General features: G+C 34.1%; 1 protein-coding gene and 1 long non-coding RNA gene across 2 annotated transcripts in view; one reads left to right on the plus strand and one right to left on the minus strand.

The window, feature by feature from the left end:
* The first annotated feature begins 5,207 nt into the window (after nucleotides 1-5,207).
* The window catches only part of LOC149414769 (uncharacterized), a 183,950-nt gene continuing 169,186 nt past the window's right edge, over nucleotides 5,208-19,971 (plus strand). Inside the window, exon 1 of the long non-coding RNA XR_016303905.1 lies at nucleotides 5,208-5,429. This is a non-coding gene — a long non-coding RNA (uncharacterized LOC149414769). The remainder of the gene's footprint in view (nucleotides 5,430-19,971) is intronic.
* Nucleotides 10,383-12,043, minus strand: LOC149414770 (uncharacterized). Its single transcript, XM_089642855.1, has 3 exons — nucleotides 11,895-12,043; nucleotides 11,248-11,316; nucleotides 10,383-10,665 (listed from the first exon to the last, which is right to left on the minus strand). Exons 1-3 carry the CDS (start codon nucleotides 12,031-12,033, stop codon nucleotides 10,529-10,531), a joined length of 345 nt encoding a protein of 114 aa, XP_089498981.1. The 5' UTR covers nucleotides 12,034-12,043; the 3' UTR covers nucleotides 10,383-10,528.

Raw genomic sequence — 19,971 nt, forward strand, 5'->3', positions numbered from 1 at the left:
GAATCTACCGGATCTGCCCTGATGATGGACACTGCAACGCTGTCCGAAACGTCGGCTAAAGAAGGAGTTAGCGCAACACGGCATAACACCCCAAAAACAAACAACAAAAATAGTTTTTGTCTCATCACTTTTCACAACTTTTTATAGGTGTGTTGAACTCTCATTTTGATGAGTTATCCGGTTACCCCTTATTTCGCATCTACTAAACACATAATGTAACTAACTATTTACTTTCAATTTTACTTTCTAGCTGTAATGCACTTACTGCAATTCGTAATACCTATCATATTATTAATTACTTATAAATAACTACAATAATGTACTGTTCACTCCTCTTCCAAACACAAGCTGACGCTTTTATGGAAGAGTAGTATTCAAATCTATTAATATATAAATACTTAATGTAAATACGATTTATTTCTTTAATAAACCGAAATATCATCAATAATTCAGTCAGAATCATACTGTGGACATCGCCAGTTGCGCAAGACATGTTTAAAGTGGAACAATACGGCATGTCTATCTCGTTCTGAAATCTGAATCACAGCTCGGAATATTATGTAAATACGTTACTATGTATTATCTAGATGTGCTGCCTTCTACTGGGTGAAGATTGCCTTGATAATAGCCAACCTCCGATAAGTGAGGATATTTAAAGAATAAAAAGAAAAATTCAAAATTCAAACAGAGAACTTAACAAAAAAAATAGATCCACCCTATTCTATGTAATTGCGTAGGAACAACTGGCAATGCTTTTACAAGTAACGACCAACGATAATATGTAATAAACATTATATACGAGTATAATAAAGCCTCTTTTAACAACACATATAAATTGTAATGGGACAGTGACGCATTCCCCGGGAATGACTCCTTAAAAATCATATTGATTGGTGCTACACGGTGCTTTTAACGGTCGCATCGCGCGTAAAAATAATCGGTACCGGGTGATTCAAAATCAGTTTTTAAATTATTTTATAGATTATTGCATTTTGCATCGCGTGTTTTGTAAATTTGGCCCCCGCATTCCCAGTTTCTACCGATATGTTTCTCTTTAACACTTTAAATTTTTAACTTCCAAAAAAAATGTTTGAGATATATAGATATAGATATATAGATATTGAGATATTGTACATATCTCCTTTTTAAACTATCTATGAACGCTTACTACGGAATCTTAAATATGGTTGCCGTTTTAACCTGTCGTGCCCCGTTTCTTCGAATCGTATCTTCGAATATGACTTATGGTAGTTTATATTTTACTTTCATTAAAAATATATATTAATACATTATATCTATGGCCCAGTATTAAACTGCAAAAAAAGTCAAAATCTGTAATTTTGAGATAGTTAATATTTTGTTTTTTGCGCATTTCTAAATACGTTTTCAAAAATGTCAAATTTTAACATTTTCACTGAAATTTCTACATTTTAATAAATGGACGGACACAATCTTCAGTTTTAAATGGAAAAAATCGAAATCATTGTTTATAGAAATAGGTAAGTACAACTAAATATTTGGATATTTTCAAACACGTTTTTCCACTCAGAGGAGGCAAAGATGTTTATTGATTTTGTTACTGTTTTAAACTGAGAAGATCTCTCTTTTGTGAATCATTTGATAACCATATCGTTATTTATGTTTTTTGGGCTAGTTTCCGTTTTTATACTGGGCAATTGTCAATTGCAAATAAACACATTCAATTTTTAAGAAAATGAAATTTTGCGTCAGCACCCGACGGGTTAATTTCAGGAATTGTCGCGTTTACCTATTTACAAATCTTATAATTTCCAAGGAAATTTTGGTTATAATTTTTTAGAAATAGATTTTTTGGAAATTTTGGTTTAAATTTCTGTTAAATTCACACAACTACTAATTTTTTTAGTAACTGTCGCTTTAGTTAGATCCGATTCGGTTGGGTAGCATTTATTTCTGCTTGTAAGTAATATATTTTAAGATAAAAACCGATAAACAGTTTGGTTGGCGCTATTTTATGTAAGAAAAGTTTCTCCTATTAAATCGGACAGTAACTATCAGCAATTTATTGATATGCTTGATAGTATATTATTAATAATTTCAAAATTTTCAAAAATACCTATAAGTTAAGTATAAACCGTCTGCATCAAAACAAAAGGTACGTAATTCTTCCATAGTTTACTAACTCCAAACCAAATACGGTGCAATACTTATATAACTACTAGCAGTTAAAAACCCGCTCGGCGGGTTTTTGCTGCTAGGCCCTGTGGGCGGCACTTGGTTGGGCTGCGCCCAGTTTAAGTGATACTAACAACAGTTACATTTAATAGATAGATATTAGGTCATTCACAGAGAGAGAGTGAGTTATTAACACGTAACAGGAAGGAGTAAATGAATAATAACATGCTCAATTTAGGCATAATAAGAATGACAGTTGTTTGAATAAATGAAATTTTACTTATTTGTGATGGATTATTTCAAATGAAACACTATAATTTACTATATGTCTACAACTGATATTAACTGTTATGGTACCTAATAATATAATTTGCTCATAGGAGACTTGCAGTGCTTAAATACGTGTTACAACCGTCAAAGTCTATAAGTTGAATCAATATCGTATAGTTTGTCACAACAATCAAAGATAGTTATAACAAAGTTGACTGGAATAATAGATTATTACATATTGATTAATTGTACCCATGTTTATGGATAAAAGGAGGGTAATTGTGCGATGTGATTAGCAGTCGGTTTAATTAAAAGGTGTGAATTTTACTCCAACTGGTGGTAATTCTTTACCTAAAACTGTTACTGTATCTAATAAAGTTTAAAGTTAGATTATATATACACCTTCATCAGGAGAGTAAAAATCTATATATAAAGGTAGATTATTACAATATAGCGCCCCTGAGATGATATCTCACAAAAGCGGCGCTATGCAAATTGTCCAATTAATAAATAAATATAATGTTTACATTTTATTATGTACGTATGCATTGATATACAATGGAAATAGATAAAATAATGAGATCCGATTAAACTTTATTTTATTAAAAAACAAATAACTTTTTTAACTTCACTTTATTATATACAACCAATACATGTTTCATGAACGAAGTTTACACCAAAGTGAAAAATTAAATATAGATTACAATTGGAAAAAAGAAGTGGAAGGAGGGGGAAGGGGTAAGAGTAGGCTGGGTTTATAAGAATTAGGAATTACAATATGAAAGACCAGTTAAGTGGGAAAATATTTAAAAGAGAGTTTAGAAAAAAAAATTCTTGTTAATTACATCTACTTTTATAACCATGTTCTCTTATTATGACAAATAACATTTAATAACGGTTATTCTAATAAATTGATGGTTGAAATAATAAATAAAATAATTAAACATATTATCTTCAAACGGTATTTTTACCCTATTTCTTAAGATATAAATAAACAATGACGTAGAATTCTGTTTGTGGATAACGACACTTCTAAAATTATACATATAAACATTCCTGGTACTATTCAACCGGCGTTTTACACTAATAACAGAATGAATAAATATATTCTTAATAATAAAGATGGCGAAAATCAAACAAAAAAATCAGGAGTTTATAAACTCAATTGGGCTGGATTGTAATTTATTTTACAAAGGTAGAACCAATAGAAACTTTGAACTCAGAACTAAAAAACATCTCAGGGTTCTAAATGGAAACAGTGAATCTGAGTTTGCAAATCATCTTTTGAATCACACTTTCGATAAAAATTCAGGTCTTATAATACTTCACTCAGGATTAAAGCATCGCAAATAAATAATTTTGAAATTTCAGAAATTAGAAAACATGTCAATATAAAATCAGATATAATTAATAAGCAAAAAAATTATAAATAATAATGAAAAATGCCATTGCAAAGTTGAAATAAACTTCCAGAAGAAATCTTATTATTAAACGCTTGATGTTCAAGTAATTTTGCATATTTAAATATACGCGCCAGTCTTGATTCGTTCTTACACCGCCAGAGGTGCCCTCTGTCGGCCACCTATTGCCGCGGTGCGTATCGGGTATCGGCCATATTGAATTAACGCGTGCTTTTTTCGTTAAACGTCAAACGTAATCACGTAATTGTGGATAATTTTCACTGTAATGTAATTAATCCAATGTATTATGAACTTTCTAAGACATATTTTCTTCGATATTATCCAAAAATTGTATGAACAGAAACGATATTTTTGAAGAAATATCGTATTACATGTGGCGATTCTATTTCAATATGAAATCGTGTCTTAATTTTTAAAGTCTTATTTAAACACAATTTGAATTTGACCAATCACAGGGCCTACACCGTCCAGACGCAAGCGTATTAATACTATCAGATAATCTCTTTTTTTAAATTTTCTGTATTGTTTAACCTAACTAAATAACTAATACTCAGAAATTTTCTTACAACACTCAAAAACACCCTTTCACTTAGTTTCGCAGGTGTTTACAAAACACCATAAAAAGCAAATCATCATTCCTACCTTAACAGAGCATAATATAAATACTACATTATATTATGGATAACGCAGACCCGTAAAAAATAACGGGATATTATAATTGTGTGATAATTGAAGATAAAGTTTATGTAAAGAACACAATATCAGAAAAAGACAAATGATCCGAAACAAATATTCACGAAATTATACTATTTTTTAGATAGATATTTTATCTTTTGTCTGAATTCTTGACACATCAGTTCCAATTTAAAAAGGAAATTTTTAAAAAAATTAGGTAAAATATTATATTACTGTTTCGCTTGCCTGAGTTCTTGACATAATCAGTTCCAATTTTGAAAAGGACGCGTAAATTCTAAACAAATCCGATTTTATTGAAGCAAAGTTACAATCACTCACAAACAGATCCACAACCGAAATTAGAATGTTTGATAATGATAATACAACAACTTATCATTTTCGCTTAATCTACTGTCATGTCAACTGAATAGAAAAACTTACAAATAAAAATAATGTACTTATCCAATTTGCCTATATTTTCGTAACACCGTGTTGCTAGCACCTACCATGTACGGTCCAAAACCGTAGCTACCATAGAGCGTAGAGCCCACATAGCGTAGGTACTGTACAATAGTAGCAAGTGGCAGCTACTTCTCGTAGCTCGTAGCCCCAGGAATTCAGTTTGCTCCCGTAGCCGCTACGAGCTTGACGTACCGCTACGACAAACGCGTGGCCCTTCATTATAGCTTCACAAGTGTTTCGTTGCTTCGAAAATTTTAAGTTGATTAATTAAATCAGTGAGAGTATTTTTAGCAGAACATTTTAATCACTTGAAGCTATTTTGATTTTGATAAGTGATTTACGTGACTTTTGGTTGAATATTGTGTGATTTAAAGTGCTTTTTGAGAAAGTTTTCAAATTTATTTTTAGTTTTTCTCTGCTTCTTCAAATAGCATCTTTAAAAATACGGTGAGTAAACTTATTTACACAATCTATGCAAAGATTTTTTCGATAACTTTACTAGCGCTGACCTGTTAAATATCATGGATATTATAATTCAAATTTTAAAAAAGACAGTAAAAATAATTTATGTTTTTTATAGATATATATAGATATATATTTTTACTTGTCTAAATTATTCTTTGTACAATCAGTTCCAATTTAGAAAATGACACTTATTTTTTTTATCTTAATGCAAATTTGATTTCATTGAATGTGAATCACTTCACACATAAATAACTAACGCACGTCACAGACAACCGAAATAAGTAAAGTATTGCCAACTGCATGCAATCTAGGTACAAGCGAGTATCTGAATGACTCAGTCCTGATATTGTTCAAAATGATTTTTTGTCGAGTATTTCTAGTTGGTGTATAGAAGAAAATTGGGCTTAGTAAATCAGGGCTATCTATAACTACATTAACGATTTAAAAAATTAAATTCAAGTCGGAAACAAGTCTTAAATCTAAGAGTTTTAATAATATTAATTTATTCATCAAGTGGTTGTTATTTATGTTTTGTGGCAGAAAAGGGTGGAAAAGAACCTAGCTAATCGTATCAGGCCACCAAACATGGCTAAAGCCATTTCGTTTGCTTTAATGAAACAATGTTTCGATTCTGAATGTTTGTCGTTCACGAGAATGATGCTGATGGTATAGGCTACTTCGGACCGTGCCGGAAATAAATCATTTATTGCAGAATTGAACGGAGAGGGTTGAACACGACAAAACTGCATTAGTTCATGCTTTAAGTTTTGATGACGAAAATTTTACGTCTCTTACGAATCCATAATGACTTGACTCCAGTAATTGAAACGCTCGATTGTGCCGTATGTTTCTGGGGCGTCTCTGATTTCTACTTCGATTCACTTGCATGTCCTGATTTTTTTTAACTTATACATCACCCTTTCATTGGTCTTGTATTCTTTTAGGATCTCATTTATGAAGGTTGCACATGTTAAAAGATCTCATTTTTAATTAATTCAGCCTACATTTACCATTCTCCACCAGTTCTATGCCAGTTCAACTCCGCACTACCCACATACATCCTTGTTGTTAATGTTGTGTCTGTGAAAACTCTATCACTACCCACTCGAACGATCGCGCGTCAAAAAACTTTTTTCTCCGATTGCTCGCGGTTTTTTGGCGACGAATTTGAATATTTTCCGCCAACATTAAAAAAATCAAACCTCCGAATTTTAATACGGAGACATAAAACTGATTGTAGTGCTATACAGCCAATGAATTCACCTATATTTTAATAATTATTCTATATTTTTAGAATTGATAGATAAATTATTAAAAAATCTTAAACTTTATAAATGCGCGAAATTAGCGTTTTTGTGATTTGAAATTGCCGCCAGTGGCAGTTTTAAATATCTTTATAGAATATTTTCTACGTTTTTATGTTCTCTATGGCCTGTTTGATAACCACAAATGCAAGAATGTAATAGAAAAATAATTTTTTGTACGTTATTTTCTCTTTAAAAATTTTTGTTAGAAAATAATTTTTTTAAATTTTAGTGCGTGACGTGTCAAAATTGAAATCACTGTATTATACTATATAATAAATTTACCACAAAAACTGGTATAACGTTAGGAAGATAAATTAACTGTCTACAATTATTAATAAGCATAGTCGCCGTGTTGGCTTTATTTTATTCATTTGATGAATTATACAGAGAGCCTATTTCACGATGTCAAAATCATGGTGCTACTTTTTAAATAATTGTAAATTAGAACTGGAGATTTGTCACCATGTTTTTATATAACGTGCAAAAAGAGGAAATAAGGCTTAAAATGAGATATATATCATAGATATAAACATTGCCAATATTTCAGGGGGATACTTTGAAAGTTGATGAAATTCACCAATATTTGACGAAAAATCACTTCTGACAGCTACCTTAAGGTCAATCTACATAGAGTAAATCGGAATATGTAAAATGATGATAAATTTGTATATATATCAAACCTTTGTATGACCGTAGAGTGCAAATAAAATCATAGTGATAATTTTGTATCTAAACGCAAAGGTATCGAAAAAAAAGGGGTGAGGGGAAAATAATTGATGGAACCAATAATTGATTTATTTATTAAGCCCTTATATCCTTTTAAATCAATATAACAGTTGTATGGTTACAATGAAAGAGCAGTATATTGATTTAAACATTGTTTACACACTTTGTCATAATAAAAATGTATTCAGTTTATTGGTTTATTCATAATTAAAATAGAAAATAAAACATTTTTTAACTTATTTCCACTTTTTTATTTTAAAAGTATAACAGTATAATAAATAAAGGTTTATTCATAATTTAAGAAAATCAATTCATAATAATATCATTGTGCCTCGCTATAGAGTGAGATTCTGAGTATCGCTCTGGTGAGGGACCACCATTCAGAATTGAACATTGCTTGAATTGGCTTAGTTATGTTTAGTGACTAGATCTGGAAAAGCCTCTTTACAGAAAAAAACTCAAAAAGACTCACAAAGCTCGTAAGACTTTATACCCGCACTGGCCGCTTTGGTTTTGATCATCTGGACGAATCCCAAACGGCCTTTATAGCAGAGTAAGGATTCATCCAGAGATATGTCTTGCTCGGGCAGGTATAAAGTCTCAAACTTATTTGAGAGGTTGTCCAAGACGGGCTGAATCTTTTGTAACCTTCGCACAGATAATGGTGCATCAGAAGAAAGACTTTCATTGTTGGTGAAGTGAAGGAACTTTTTAATTAGAAGAAAACGATTATAATCCATGGCTCGGCTGAAATAAGGCATGGCGGTGAGTTTTTTTGAATAGAAGTAGTCTTTTTCAACAGGAAGGGGACTAATACCTTGATACATTAAAATTGCAATGAATACATAAATTTACTATTTATTCGTGGGAGCACATTTATTGGTACGCGCATGACGCTTAAATTGTTTTTTCGCAATCCATTGATCTGCATACCTGTTGGTCTCTCTCGCGATCAGTTCAACGAAATCTGCATCAAAGATTTTAAGAAAGGTAAGTTTTTAGATTCTCACGGCCAAAAGCATTTTTGTTGTTTGTTTTTGGGGTGTTATGCCGTGTTGCGCTAACTCCTTCTTTAGCCGACGTTTCGGACAGCGTTGCAGTGTCCATCATCAGGGCAGATCCGGTAGATCCGAAGATGTGTAAATTTTTGGTTGTCGAGTTTGTGCTTATTTATTTGTGGGCTGGGCCCGTCCAAGTGTGAAATGCCAACGGAAGTGGCGACATCTTGTGGCGAATTCTGAAAGCTCAGTATTTATGTTAGCCTGGGTCCCGTCCAAGTGCAAAATGCCAACGGAAGTGGCGCCATCTTGTGGCGAATTCTAGAATTAGAAAACCGATTGACAGCGTTTAGAGTAGATGTACCCAGTATCAAGGTATAAATGCAATGGTTTTATATTGTATTATTATATGGTATTGGAGTATACTTAGACATGTTATTTGCGTTTAGCTTTGGTGTAGCCGTCAATTACCGGATACCAAGAGCTGTTGAGCTTAGCTCCGTCGTCTCTATTGATATTAAGTGGATTTTTGTAGATTTCAATTGCCTCCATAATCAGGCGTGATCTATAAGTTTTGGGTCTTCCCAGGACCTCGGGAGCAAATCCAAAGTAATGGCCGGTTTCAATTAAGTGTTCGGCGATTGCCGATTTATCAGGGTGGCCAAGTTTACAAGCACGAAAATGTTCTGCTATCCTTTTGGAAATCGTCCGCTCTGTCTGGCCTATATAAACCTTGTCACAACCAGAGCAGCTGAGTTTGTATACTCCATCTGCTTCCAGAGGAAACTTAGTCTTTGCAGACCTCAGTAGGTCTTGGATTTTGGTGGTGGTTCCGAAGACAGTTTTGATGTTTTCTTTTCTCAACAGCCTGGCAATTCTGTCTGTCACATTGTGAACGAAAGGCAGGAAAGCACAGCCTTTTGAGTCTTGTTCAACTCTGTCTTCGTATGTTGTAGATTTGGCTCTTAAAATTTGCCTTGTCTGACTTGCCGGGTAACCGTTGCGCTCCAGTGCATCGGTCAGTTTTATAAGTTCTGCCCCAAGTTTTGTTTCTTCACATATTCTGGTCGCTCGGGTCACCAACGTATGGATAAGTCCTCTCTTCTGCGCTGGGTGGTGGTGCGAATCAGCGTGTACGTATCGATTCGTATGAGTTGGTTTCCTATATACGGTATGTCCTAGGCTACCATCGTGTTTTCGCATCACCTCCACATCTAGAAAAGGCAGGATTTTATCTTGGTTTTCCAGCTCCATTGTGAACTTAATTTTGCTGTGGAGAGAATTAAGATGGTCCAGGAATTTGTTAAGTTTCTCCGTTCCATGAGGCCAAATGGCGAAGACATAAACTTATAAACTTATATTGAAATCTACAAAAATCCACTTAATATCAATAGAGACGACGGAGCTAAGCTCAACAGCTCTTGGTATCCGGTAATTGACGGCTACACCAAAGCTAAACGCAAATAACATGTCTTAGTATACTCCAATACCATATAATAATACAATATAAAACCATTGCATTTATACCTTGATACTGGGTACATCTACTCTAAACGCTGTCAATCGGTTTTCTAATTCTAGAATTCGCCACAAGATGGCGCCACTTCCGTTGGCATTTCGCACTTGGACGGGACCCAGGCTAACATAAATACTGAGCTTTCAGAATTCGCCACAAGATGTCGCCACTTCCGTTGGCATTTCACACTTGGACGGGCCCAGCCCACAAATAAATAAGCACAAACTCGACAACCAAAAATTTACACATCTTCGGATCTACCGGATCTGCCCTGATGATGGACACTGCAACGCTGTCCGAAACGTCGGCTAAAGAAGGAGTTAGCGCAACACGGCATAACACCCCAAAAACAAACAACAAAAAAGATTTTAAGAAAGGTTTGCCCATTTCGTCGGTATTGAAAGTTGGTCTTGGCGTGCCTGTGAAAGTCTCCCTTATCCCGTAAGATATCATTAGACCAATCGAAAGAGTAACCTTCAGGCGGCAGAATCGAACGCATTGCCTCACTATCTACCTGGTCTTGTCTACTAAAGTCTATGGCCATAGCGGAGTTAGGTGAAACGTTGATAATATTATGATAAGGTATTGGTGGCATGTATCCTCATCGCTCTCTTCGTGGTCGACGTCGCTCGCTTCGTCATCCTCGTCGCTCGATCTGTCCATATCCATTTCTGAAACAACAGAAAACCCAAATTAATTTAATGTGTCTATATTACGATAACCCACTGCCTCTGGTACGGCTTATGACTCGCAATACGATGGTCGCGGGATCAAATCAAATAAATTATATTTGAATAATTAGTGTTATTTTCACACAAAATTCATTAAAAATAATATATATTATATTTGCGGCACGTTCCAGAGTGGAAGATACCCATAGTATCGCCCTGGTGTAAGACCCCATTCAGAATTGAAACGTTGCTTGAAATGGCTTTAGCCGTGTTTGGTGACCAGTTCTGAATAGCCACACCTCCTTCCCCTCCCCGCTACCTTCAGCCTCACAACATACCCCAATTGGGGATGCCATAGTCTCACTGGCTCCAGCTGAGGCTCTTGTGAGGTATTCATATAAAAAAATAAATAAAAAGTTAATCAAATACTTGAGGCGGGCAATGTCAGGAGTCAGAATAGCACAGTCAGGTAGGTATGGAATGAAGAAAAGAGTGTGTGTGCCAAGATCGAGTTGCATGGTGGTTCATCCTCTCTGCCTACCGAAATGGCGTGAAGGTAAGTTAGTTAGTTTTATAACTCACGGTTTCCAAGTACAGACTCTTCTAGTACAGCTGCCTCGTCCACGTTACTGTTTCTGCCCATGTCTGACTCTGAAATAAAAAAAACACAAATTTACAGTAGAATTTGGATATAATGACTTTGCATTTAATGGTCTACTGTTTTAAGTGACGATAATGTAAACTCTAGTAAGGTTTCATAGCTTTTAGTAGGAAAACGTATCCGTTTAAAGTGACCAACTACGTAAAGCGACCTATTTTAATGATAATTTGTCCGGTTACAAAACCCACCTACCAATACAGCCTCGCTTTTAACTAGGAAACTCGACACAATGAGTCCCGTGAAGCGAAAGTGTTTTTTCAATTTAAGAAAAAAATGCTGTATTACACCGTTTAGAAGCCGGTGAATCAAATGTAATCCTCGCAAAGAAGTTCGGCATGTCTTATTTCTCACTCTGCAATACCCGTTGCAGAAAAAAAATATGTGTAATGATGCATCCACGTCATAACAACAATACATTTTGTATGTTTGTTATGTGGAATTTTTAAGTACTATGCTTATTTCCTGCCAATATACCAACAGTGAAACTGTGCTAGAGATATCAATATAAAATATAGATAATTGATTTTATATTGAGCCCCTGGTATGACATTTCAAAAAATAAACTCACCGTTCCCAAACGCCGACAATTCTTCGTAGAATGGCACGTCCACCCACAGCTCGCTATGATAGCCGGCCTCCGGAGAGAAGAGTTCCCCACTCCGCGATGTCCCAGGTAACGGCTCGGGAGATGCTGCACGGATAGGCATAATTGGTGCATTGGGAGCCGTTGATCGGGTCTGTGCGGGAGTGGACATCCACGGTGGTGGTACGGGTCGTGGCAACGGTGAAGGCGTCCCTTGTGAAAAGGGACACGTTGTTCTCTCCGGAGATGGAATTCTGAAAACATTTACATAAATCATATAAATTGTTCTCATTCACGTGTGAAACAGTATGTACAGTATGTAAATAAACAATAAAATTAGAACTCTGTAAAATATGCACTGAATGTGCCAAATGCACAGAGCGCTGATCTTACCAACTCTCACTGTAAGAGTGGAACGCTGTCAGGAAAAAACAATAATATTGTATCAAGCATCTAAATACGATTACTTACTTTTGTTTAGTTTTTCTTGGAGGTGCGGTAGGGAGCAAAATGCGCGCCGCCTGCTTCTTGAATTTTCGGCTTTCCAGCTCTAGCCGGAAGGAAGCAGGCAGGGCCCTAACAGCCATTAGGGCCTTGACGCGATCCTCTCGCACCAGTAGCAAAGCAGGGTCGCTGTTTAAATAAATACAAATATATGATGAGTTCAACGGGTACAGCAAAGTACTTTCATAAAAAAACATTAAAAAATACTAACACTCCAGACGAGGCTGCAATTGCAGCTCTGCGTTGACGTCCACGTGCAGGTAGTCCGGCACCAGCTCGTACCCCACCTCTCCCTCTTCCTCTGCCTCTTGCAGTCAGCACCACTCTATATATTTTAAATTGAAAACACTTAATGTAAGTAATGTAAAATGTAAAATGTTTAAATTTTGTTAAATATTGCACTAATATAAAATTTTAAAATAATTATTGGGTCGTGGAGTGATCCCTTTCCCTGGACGACAGCTGTTACTGCACAAATTTGGTAAAAGTAAACAAATTAATTAATTATACAACTAAATTACTAAATTTTTATTGTGTGACGAAGGCTTTACACCATTTTACATGTGAAAAAGAGTCAACTTTTTGACATATGACTTAAAATAATTGGTTAGCAAATATCTGTATTAATAATGAACCAATTCAAATAAAACTTATATATATCTCTTTGTTTTGAATCACTGTGATGGAATATCTATATTTCAAATGCGCGAGTGCAGTATTTAAGACATTATTGTAAATCAAAAACAGATGACGTCTTCAGTTGACGTAATCTTACACAAAAACTTCAACCAAAACAATATAATACAAACAAACGAATTAAAAACGCATTTCAAAGATAGTTAAGTCAATCATGATTACACAGATATATAATTATGCGTTAAAAACCCAATAAATTAATTACTTACGGCATTTTAGGAAGAGTCCAAAATTTCGTGAATGTTGAAAATTTATAATTATGTTTTTGACAGGACGCCATAAAAAAACCGCGAAAACTCGTTAAATAACACTTCAAAGACAACGGATAAGTTCATAGACAAAGAGAATATATTATCAGCTATTCGATAAAACAAGTAGCTGGCCATATAAACGTTTTAAATAATTACAATAAATATTTTACGAATGGTAGAAAAATCGGTCCATTTTTGGACCGATATCAATCGCAGAAAAATAAAAGTGGTCGATTTTTCGACCGAAATCGTTCCAGTGGCTAACAAGAATGTTAATATTGATGTTATGGGAATGATAACTGTGGAGCCCACCTCTCAATAGAAATCATTTATACCTAAACCATCAATATATATAAACTATGGCCGATAACCCACACGGATATATGTATATTATAGCAGAACATAAATCACTTTCACGGTTTATCTCAAATGTCTGACAGTTCGTAGTTATACTGGCATGAAAGTGATCTTAAGACTCCCTCGGGGGTAATACATTGGCCCCAAACGAGAGTTTTGTAAAATATCTAAGTTGTTTTTACATCACATATCCCGTTATTATTTTTTAATATGTTACTCTCCTCTCTCTCCTCCGAAAATATACTTTTTCATCTATATTCATTTAAGTTACGCTAAATTTCACACTATCTTTAACTGTTTTGCATTACTTTATGATTGAGTGCTGGGCGAATATGGGCAATACCGGATTAAAACTGTAGGTTAGATTATGTTAGGTTTAGTTAGTAATAGCTTAGTGTTGCTGGAAAGGGAAAAAGGAAGATAAGCGACACGATTGCTTCGCTAATATTTGGGGTCCTTAGGGACCCCTTCAGTTACGTAAAGGTTAATATAACATTTTAATATATGTATGAAGATCACATTCTGAATTCTAAATGGGCAGAAATAACCGTAAAAGTTACAAATGTTTTTTTTTTTTTTTAATTTTACATAAGTGGTATGTCAATTACATACATTGACTCAGGTCCTATACGTTTTTGTTCATTTCTATTTTGGCTAGATCATTATTCAACCGTATGTCTAAAAAAGAAGCTGCGGTGATCTTGTAGAGATTTAAGAGGGTTCATTGCTAGTTCCGGCTAATCTACTTTGTCCAAAGGGTCACGAGATGAAAGTATATCATTTCCGGTTAAGGCATTTACTGGGCAGTGGGTCCGTAAGAAGAGTAATTTTCGGAAAAAGGTCAACATCTGAACTGGAACGTGGTAAGTCCCCTTTATAAATACAAACTCTCGCAGGTGGTACTTTAAAAAATATTCAATAATTTATATAGTCGCATGTAGATGTTTTAAGTGAAAAAAAAAACATTATTTTGTACTGTCTGTATATGACTGGCATCCTGAAAAAGTTTGAGAACAAACCGTTAATTTGCTAATTTTTGAAAGCAGTTTATACAACAGTAATGTAAAATATCAACCAAAACCTTATTGAAAAAATATAACAATCGGCATCTTTTGTATTTTGGAATTTTTAATGGAAATTTCACAACTCTTTATTGAAATGATATTGTAACCTAGGATGTATTAAATAGAGAAATACAAAGTTATCCATAAATCACGTCGTCAAAGCTCACAATTCGAGAGCTTTTTCAGCTTCGCACAGAAATTCTTTGACTTGTATTTTTATCCTGTATTCTAAATAGGAACCGTCTTCTATCGGTAATTTACTATCATCAAGGCTATCGATTCATAGTGCATTTAATACAACGTTAACGGAGTTAATAATAATAATAATAATGTATGGAGTTACATTTATATACTTACCGGTCAGTAGCTAACTTTACAAATGCGTCAGATTCCCGTGGGTTCAATTCCTTTGCTAATTATGTTCTACATTATTCCAGAAGCAGTACTTTCAGCTTATAATGGGGACAGTAAGAGTGTATTTATATATTGTCTGCATTATTGGTAACTTGTTTAAATTAGTATTCATTTCCTTTGATTATTTATTTATTCATTTACGGGAAATCGACAGTTTACATTTAATCAGTTTGTACAGTCTTATATAGTAAGATAAACCAATTATGGATTTCTTCCTTGTGACGTAAATTAAATTTGTGAGAAATACATTTATACAAAACGAAAAATTTACAAAACAATACATTTATAGCCATGGAGAGAGGTTGTAGATATAAATCAAATCATAATAGAGATATAAACAATAGAGACATAAACATTATTCACAAACCATCAGAGAAATATTATTTTATGAACCTGTTGTATTTACTAAGTTCGCAACTGAAAATATCAACCTTGGATAATACGCTATTGTTATTATTGCAAAGTCTGTTCAGGCAAGAATTCTGCTTAGAGTTAGTTTTGCTTTGATCAACCCTGAACAGGACACAAGAGCGTCGAATGTATTTTCGTCGATGTACTTTTTTTTAATTTGAACACAACAAAAGAGTCCCAACAGCTGGCCACTGCCCGAAGCCAGTGATACTATGGTATTCCAAATTGTGAGGCTATAGAAAGTAGGAAAGGGTAGGAGTTGGGAAAGAGGTAGGTTGAAAAGTACCAAACAATTCAGATCTAGACACCAAAGACGACTAAAGCCATTTCAAGCAACTTTTTGATTCTGTAAGGAGATCTTTCACCAGGTTGATACTAAGAATATCTTCCACACACAAAATTATAACGACACAATCTTCTATCTATATAAATAAAAATGAAAATGTTCGTTTGTTCAAAATCTTAAATCTTCGAAAGTTCTTCACCAATTGCTTTGAAATTTTGACACATCGTTGCATTTGAATATGCGTATTATTTAGATGTCACCTCTGAGAGGTAAAAAAACACGCCATCTGTTGGACGTAAAAGCAACACGCGCTAATGTTTAAATCTATCTGCACAGACTGAGCCACAGCAATGCGTGGCAGGGTACAGTTAGTTTTTTATAAAATATTATTTTATAATTCAAGTATTTAGCAATTTAATGTATATCACAGTCAAGACCCCGTTAATGAGTTTTAAATGTTCAAAGTAAGGTTGTATTAAGTAGGAATTCCTTCTAAATTAACTTCATTAAAACACCATTTGGTTTAACTGAAATTAACTGCCGTGCGGGGCTATGACCTGGGGGAGAATATATCAATTACCTGATGTTAAACTATTTTAAAGCTTTCGGAGATTGGCGTTAAAAATAGAATTTAATTTGAACCTAAGCGAAATGATATAATCTTGACATACTGACAGAAGTTACTTAAGTCAAGATTTTTGCTGGAGTTTTAATTCTAATTGAAACTTTCTTTACTACTGGGTTTCACTGGAAGTTAAGATTGAAAAATATGGGAAAAAATATGTCATTTCAATTTAGGAGGCGGGTATGGATACCGCCGCCCCAAGTGGATCGATCCTTTTGGTGATTTACCAGCGATGATTGGCTTCATAGGATAAGGTTTATTCAAATCTTGGCGGCGGATGTACCTATTTGCAAACAGCTTGGCAGGCCCGATCAGGAGACCCTTAGACCTCTCGAGCTGGAACTCTTTCGTCCATACGTTGCAGTGAAAGGTACGAATTCATATATCCGTCTCTATTGGATACACTGACCCACAGATTACTTGGTTTCTTTCCAGTATATCCTAACCATCATATCCTTTAAAAGACCTTTCACTCACCATCCCCAAAGGTGATATAGGGGCAAATGGATATTTCACAGCTCCATGAATACCACACAAAGTATCAACTGCTTCCAATAGTCTGTAGACAGTGGGACGGACCGTTGCATCTCCAAATAAGACATGTTGTGGTGCTGAAGATTCGAGGTAATCCAAACGGACGAAAATGAAAAAAAATATACTATGTACACAAACAACTCCAACAACTAGCTTCTTAAATAGTCAAATTACTTATCCTTGATCCAAAACAAAAACAGTCAAACTTGCACTATTTCTTGTATTTGTTCCAAATTTCAACAGATTTAAAGCAAGGTGGTGGTTAGGAAAAGGTGTAAAAAGGTGTAAAAGGTGGAAAAGGTAAAAAAATTGGATAAAATGATATACCGGTGGGAACCAAGCGTTTTCGCAATTCAAGACCAAACAAAATGAGTTATTAACGAAAAGTACGAGTATAGTTCCGGGCTCATGTATGCAGGGTTAAGATTGATGATAGGAAACCTCCAATATGAGAAAAGCAGAAGGAAAAGTTACTCCTAATAATGCAAAATTACGTAAGTAAGAGTACCTTCCTATTAAATTAGTAACAATGGAAGATGCTTGTTTCAAACGTTTATTTTAAAAGTTAATAAAACGGTATTAAAGTTCAATATTTTCAAATTCCTTTGTTTTTGTTGTTCTGTGTACTTTTACTTGTAGGCGCTGTTGTATTGAACTCTAATATTCATTGAGTCTTAAAAGTAGGTAGTTAATTATTGAAGGGCCTTCTAAATTTAAAAGCTTTAGAAGGGCTGAACAAATAAAAATGATTGGATAGAATACTTTCTTATGAAACAAACAGTACTTTAAGGCTATTAAATTTTGCTAACTTTATTGGTTTAAAATATAATATTAGAAGCCGTGCGTTAACAAATTTGTATACGAAACATTTAGGAACTTATAGGCAATATTAGCCAATGTAAGATAGAGAAAGAAAAACAATTGGGTAACGATTATCCAATTCAGGCCGCTCGCAATCACCGTCGAAAGTACATAAATTGGTCGACATTCTCATTCTTGAGTCTCGTCGAAGATACACACTTACGCCAAACGTTATTCCACTAGTTGTTCGAGTGAAATGACATCATCGAAAATCGAGACTCTGATGTCAGAATATATCACTTAAGACTTTCTTAAGTTCTTCGTTTTCAGATTTAAATTTTTTTTTAAAGCAATTACCCTACCATTGAAATATTTTACAAAAAACTTAACTTAACTTCTTAAGGCTCCGTAGTATGCATTCAAAAAGAAGAAGAGGATGGTTTGAATGATTGTTGAAAAAATTTAAATACGAATGTTCGAGAGACAGCTATAAATAGGCTAAAATTGTGAAAATATTTTATAAAACATTACTCGTTTAAAATAGAAAAAAATTTCGACAAATGCTTTAGTTGCATTTAGAGATACACTGTGAATTTTTTCATACCGATAACAGAACAAAATGTGCTGAGGCTCCCCTTTTACGATTTTATGTGACAAACTGTATATATAAATACAGGGTTTTCCAATAAGAGAATTTAAGAATCTAAGAACAATAATAAGAATTTGTTATTTTGATTATAAAGATCAATAGTTTCTTTACTTGTGTGCCGCGAAGCGCCGTTTCGTTGAAAGTAAACGTTGTCCAGATCAATACCATCCAATTCCGACCATAAAAAATCATTGATCATCTCTCGATAGCGCGATCCATTCACCGTAACTGTTGCTCCAGCCTCATTTTAGAAAAAGTAACGTCCAATAACTCCACCGGACTATAAACTGCACCAAACAGTCATACGTTGAGGATAAAGAGGCTTTTCAACAATAACTCTTGGGTTTTCCGAGCCCCAGATGCGACAATTTTGTTTGTTGTCGAAGCCACCGAGGTGGAAATGGGCCTCATCACTCAAGATGATTTGCATTTGATTTACTCAAGTGAATTTTAATAATTTCAATGCGTTGTTGAAGCGTGTATCGTTCCATTTTTATTAATGACATAGTTTTTACTTGTCAAATTCTAAAAAAAATGACAGCTTCAAAAGTAACATCTACCGAAATAGCGGGCTATTCAAAATAACACCTCTTATTGGAAAACCCTGTATAATGGACTGAATTGTTTTGAAATTATGTTAAATTAAACGAATATAAATTAAATCCATATTAAAAAATAAAATAAAAGAAACGAAGTAATGTAAATTATAAAAATAAGATAATTAGAGCAGTTGTAAAAACTATTGATTTTATCTTCAGAAACAACATACATTTCTTTAGGAACATAAAACTTGTTCAAGAGAATTTGTTATGATTAGATAGAAATTCGGAATGCGAGGCTTAGGAGTAACACTTATTCAGTGTTGTGAGCCCAAAGTAGGATCAAATTTTTCCTTACTTTTATGAAATCAAATACCATATATTAATAATATGTTTCTTTAAAGGTTAATCTTTTTCATTAAGACATAGGAGAAAATTATAAAAAATTTTAAAAATCTATCAAAAACCTTAAATTCCTAAACTTGAATTTTGGAAAACTGGAAAGATGATAACGCTACTCGGGACCATATAAGCGTTGTCCCAAGGCTAATTACAGTACAGGCCTTGACGCACCACAGTATTTGAAGTGTCACGTGATCAAGTCAGTGCCATCGAGCAACGATAGTTTGCAAGGGGCTGCGATTGTTGTATTTTTACTCGTTGTTAACACTGATTTGTGTATTTTTTACCACAAGCACATTTAATTATCAGAGTGATTAGACTATTTCAAACAGTGAAGTTTACATAGCGATAGCTCAGGCCTATGATCTAGTCGGCCTTATATTGGATGGTGTGACGTCACAAACGCCTTCTCAACAAACATATAAAATATAGTAAATTGCATATTTTTTGTTAATTGTTTTAGAAAATATTTCTTCAATAAAAAAAAATTAATAAAATAACGTTGCTATCACGTTTATCTGCATTTAAA

The sequence above is a fragment of the Hesperophylax consimilis genome, chromosome 19 (assembly GCF_061612785.1).
Source record: "Hesperophylax consimilis isolate HC1 chromosome 19, BYU_Hcon_1.0, whole genome shotgun sequence".
Classification (NCBI taxonomy): domain Eukaryota; kingdom Metazoa; phylum Arthropoda; class Insecta; order Trichoptera; family Limnephilidae; genus Hesperophylax; species Hesperophylax consimilis.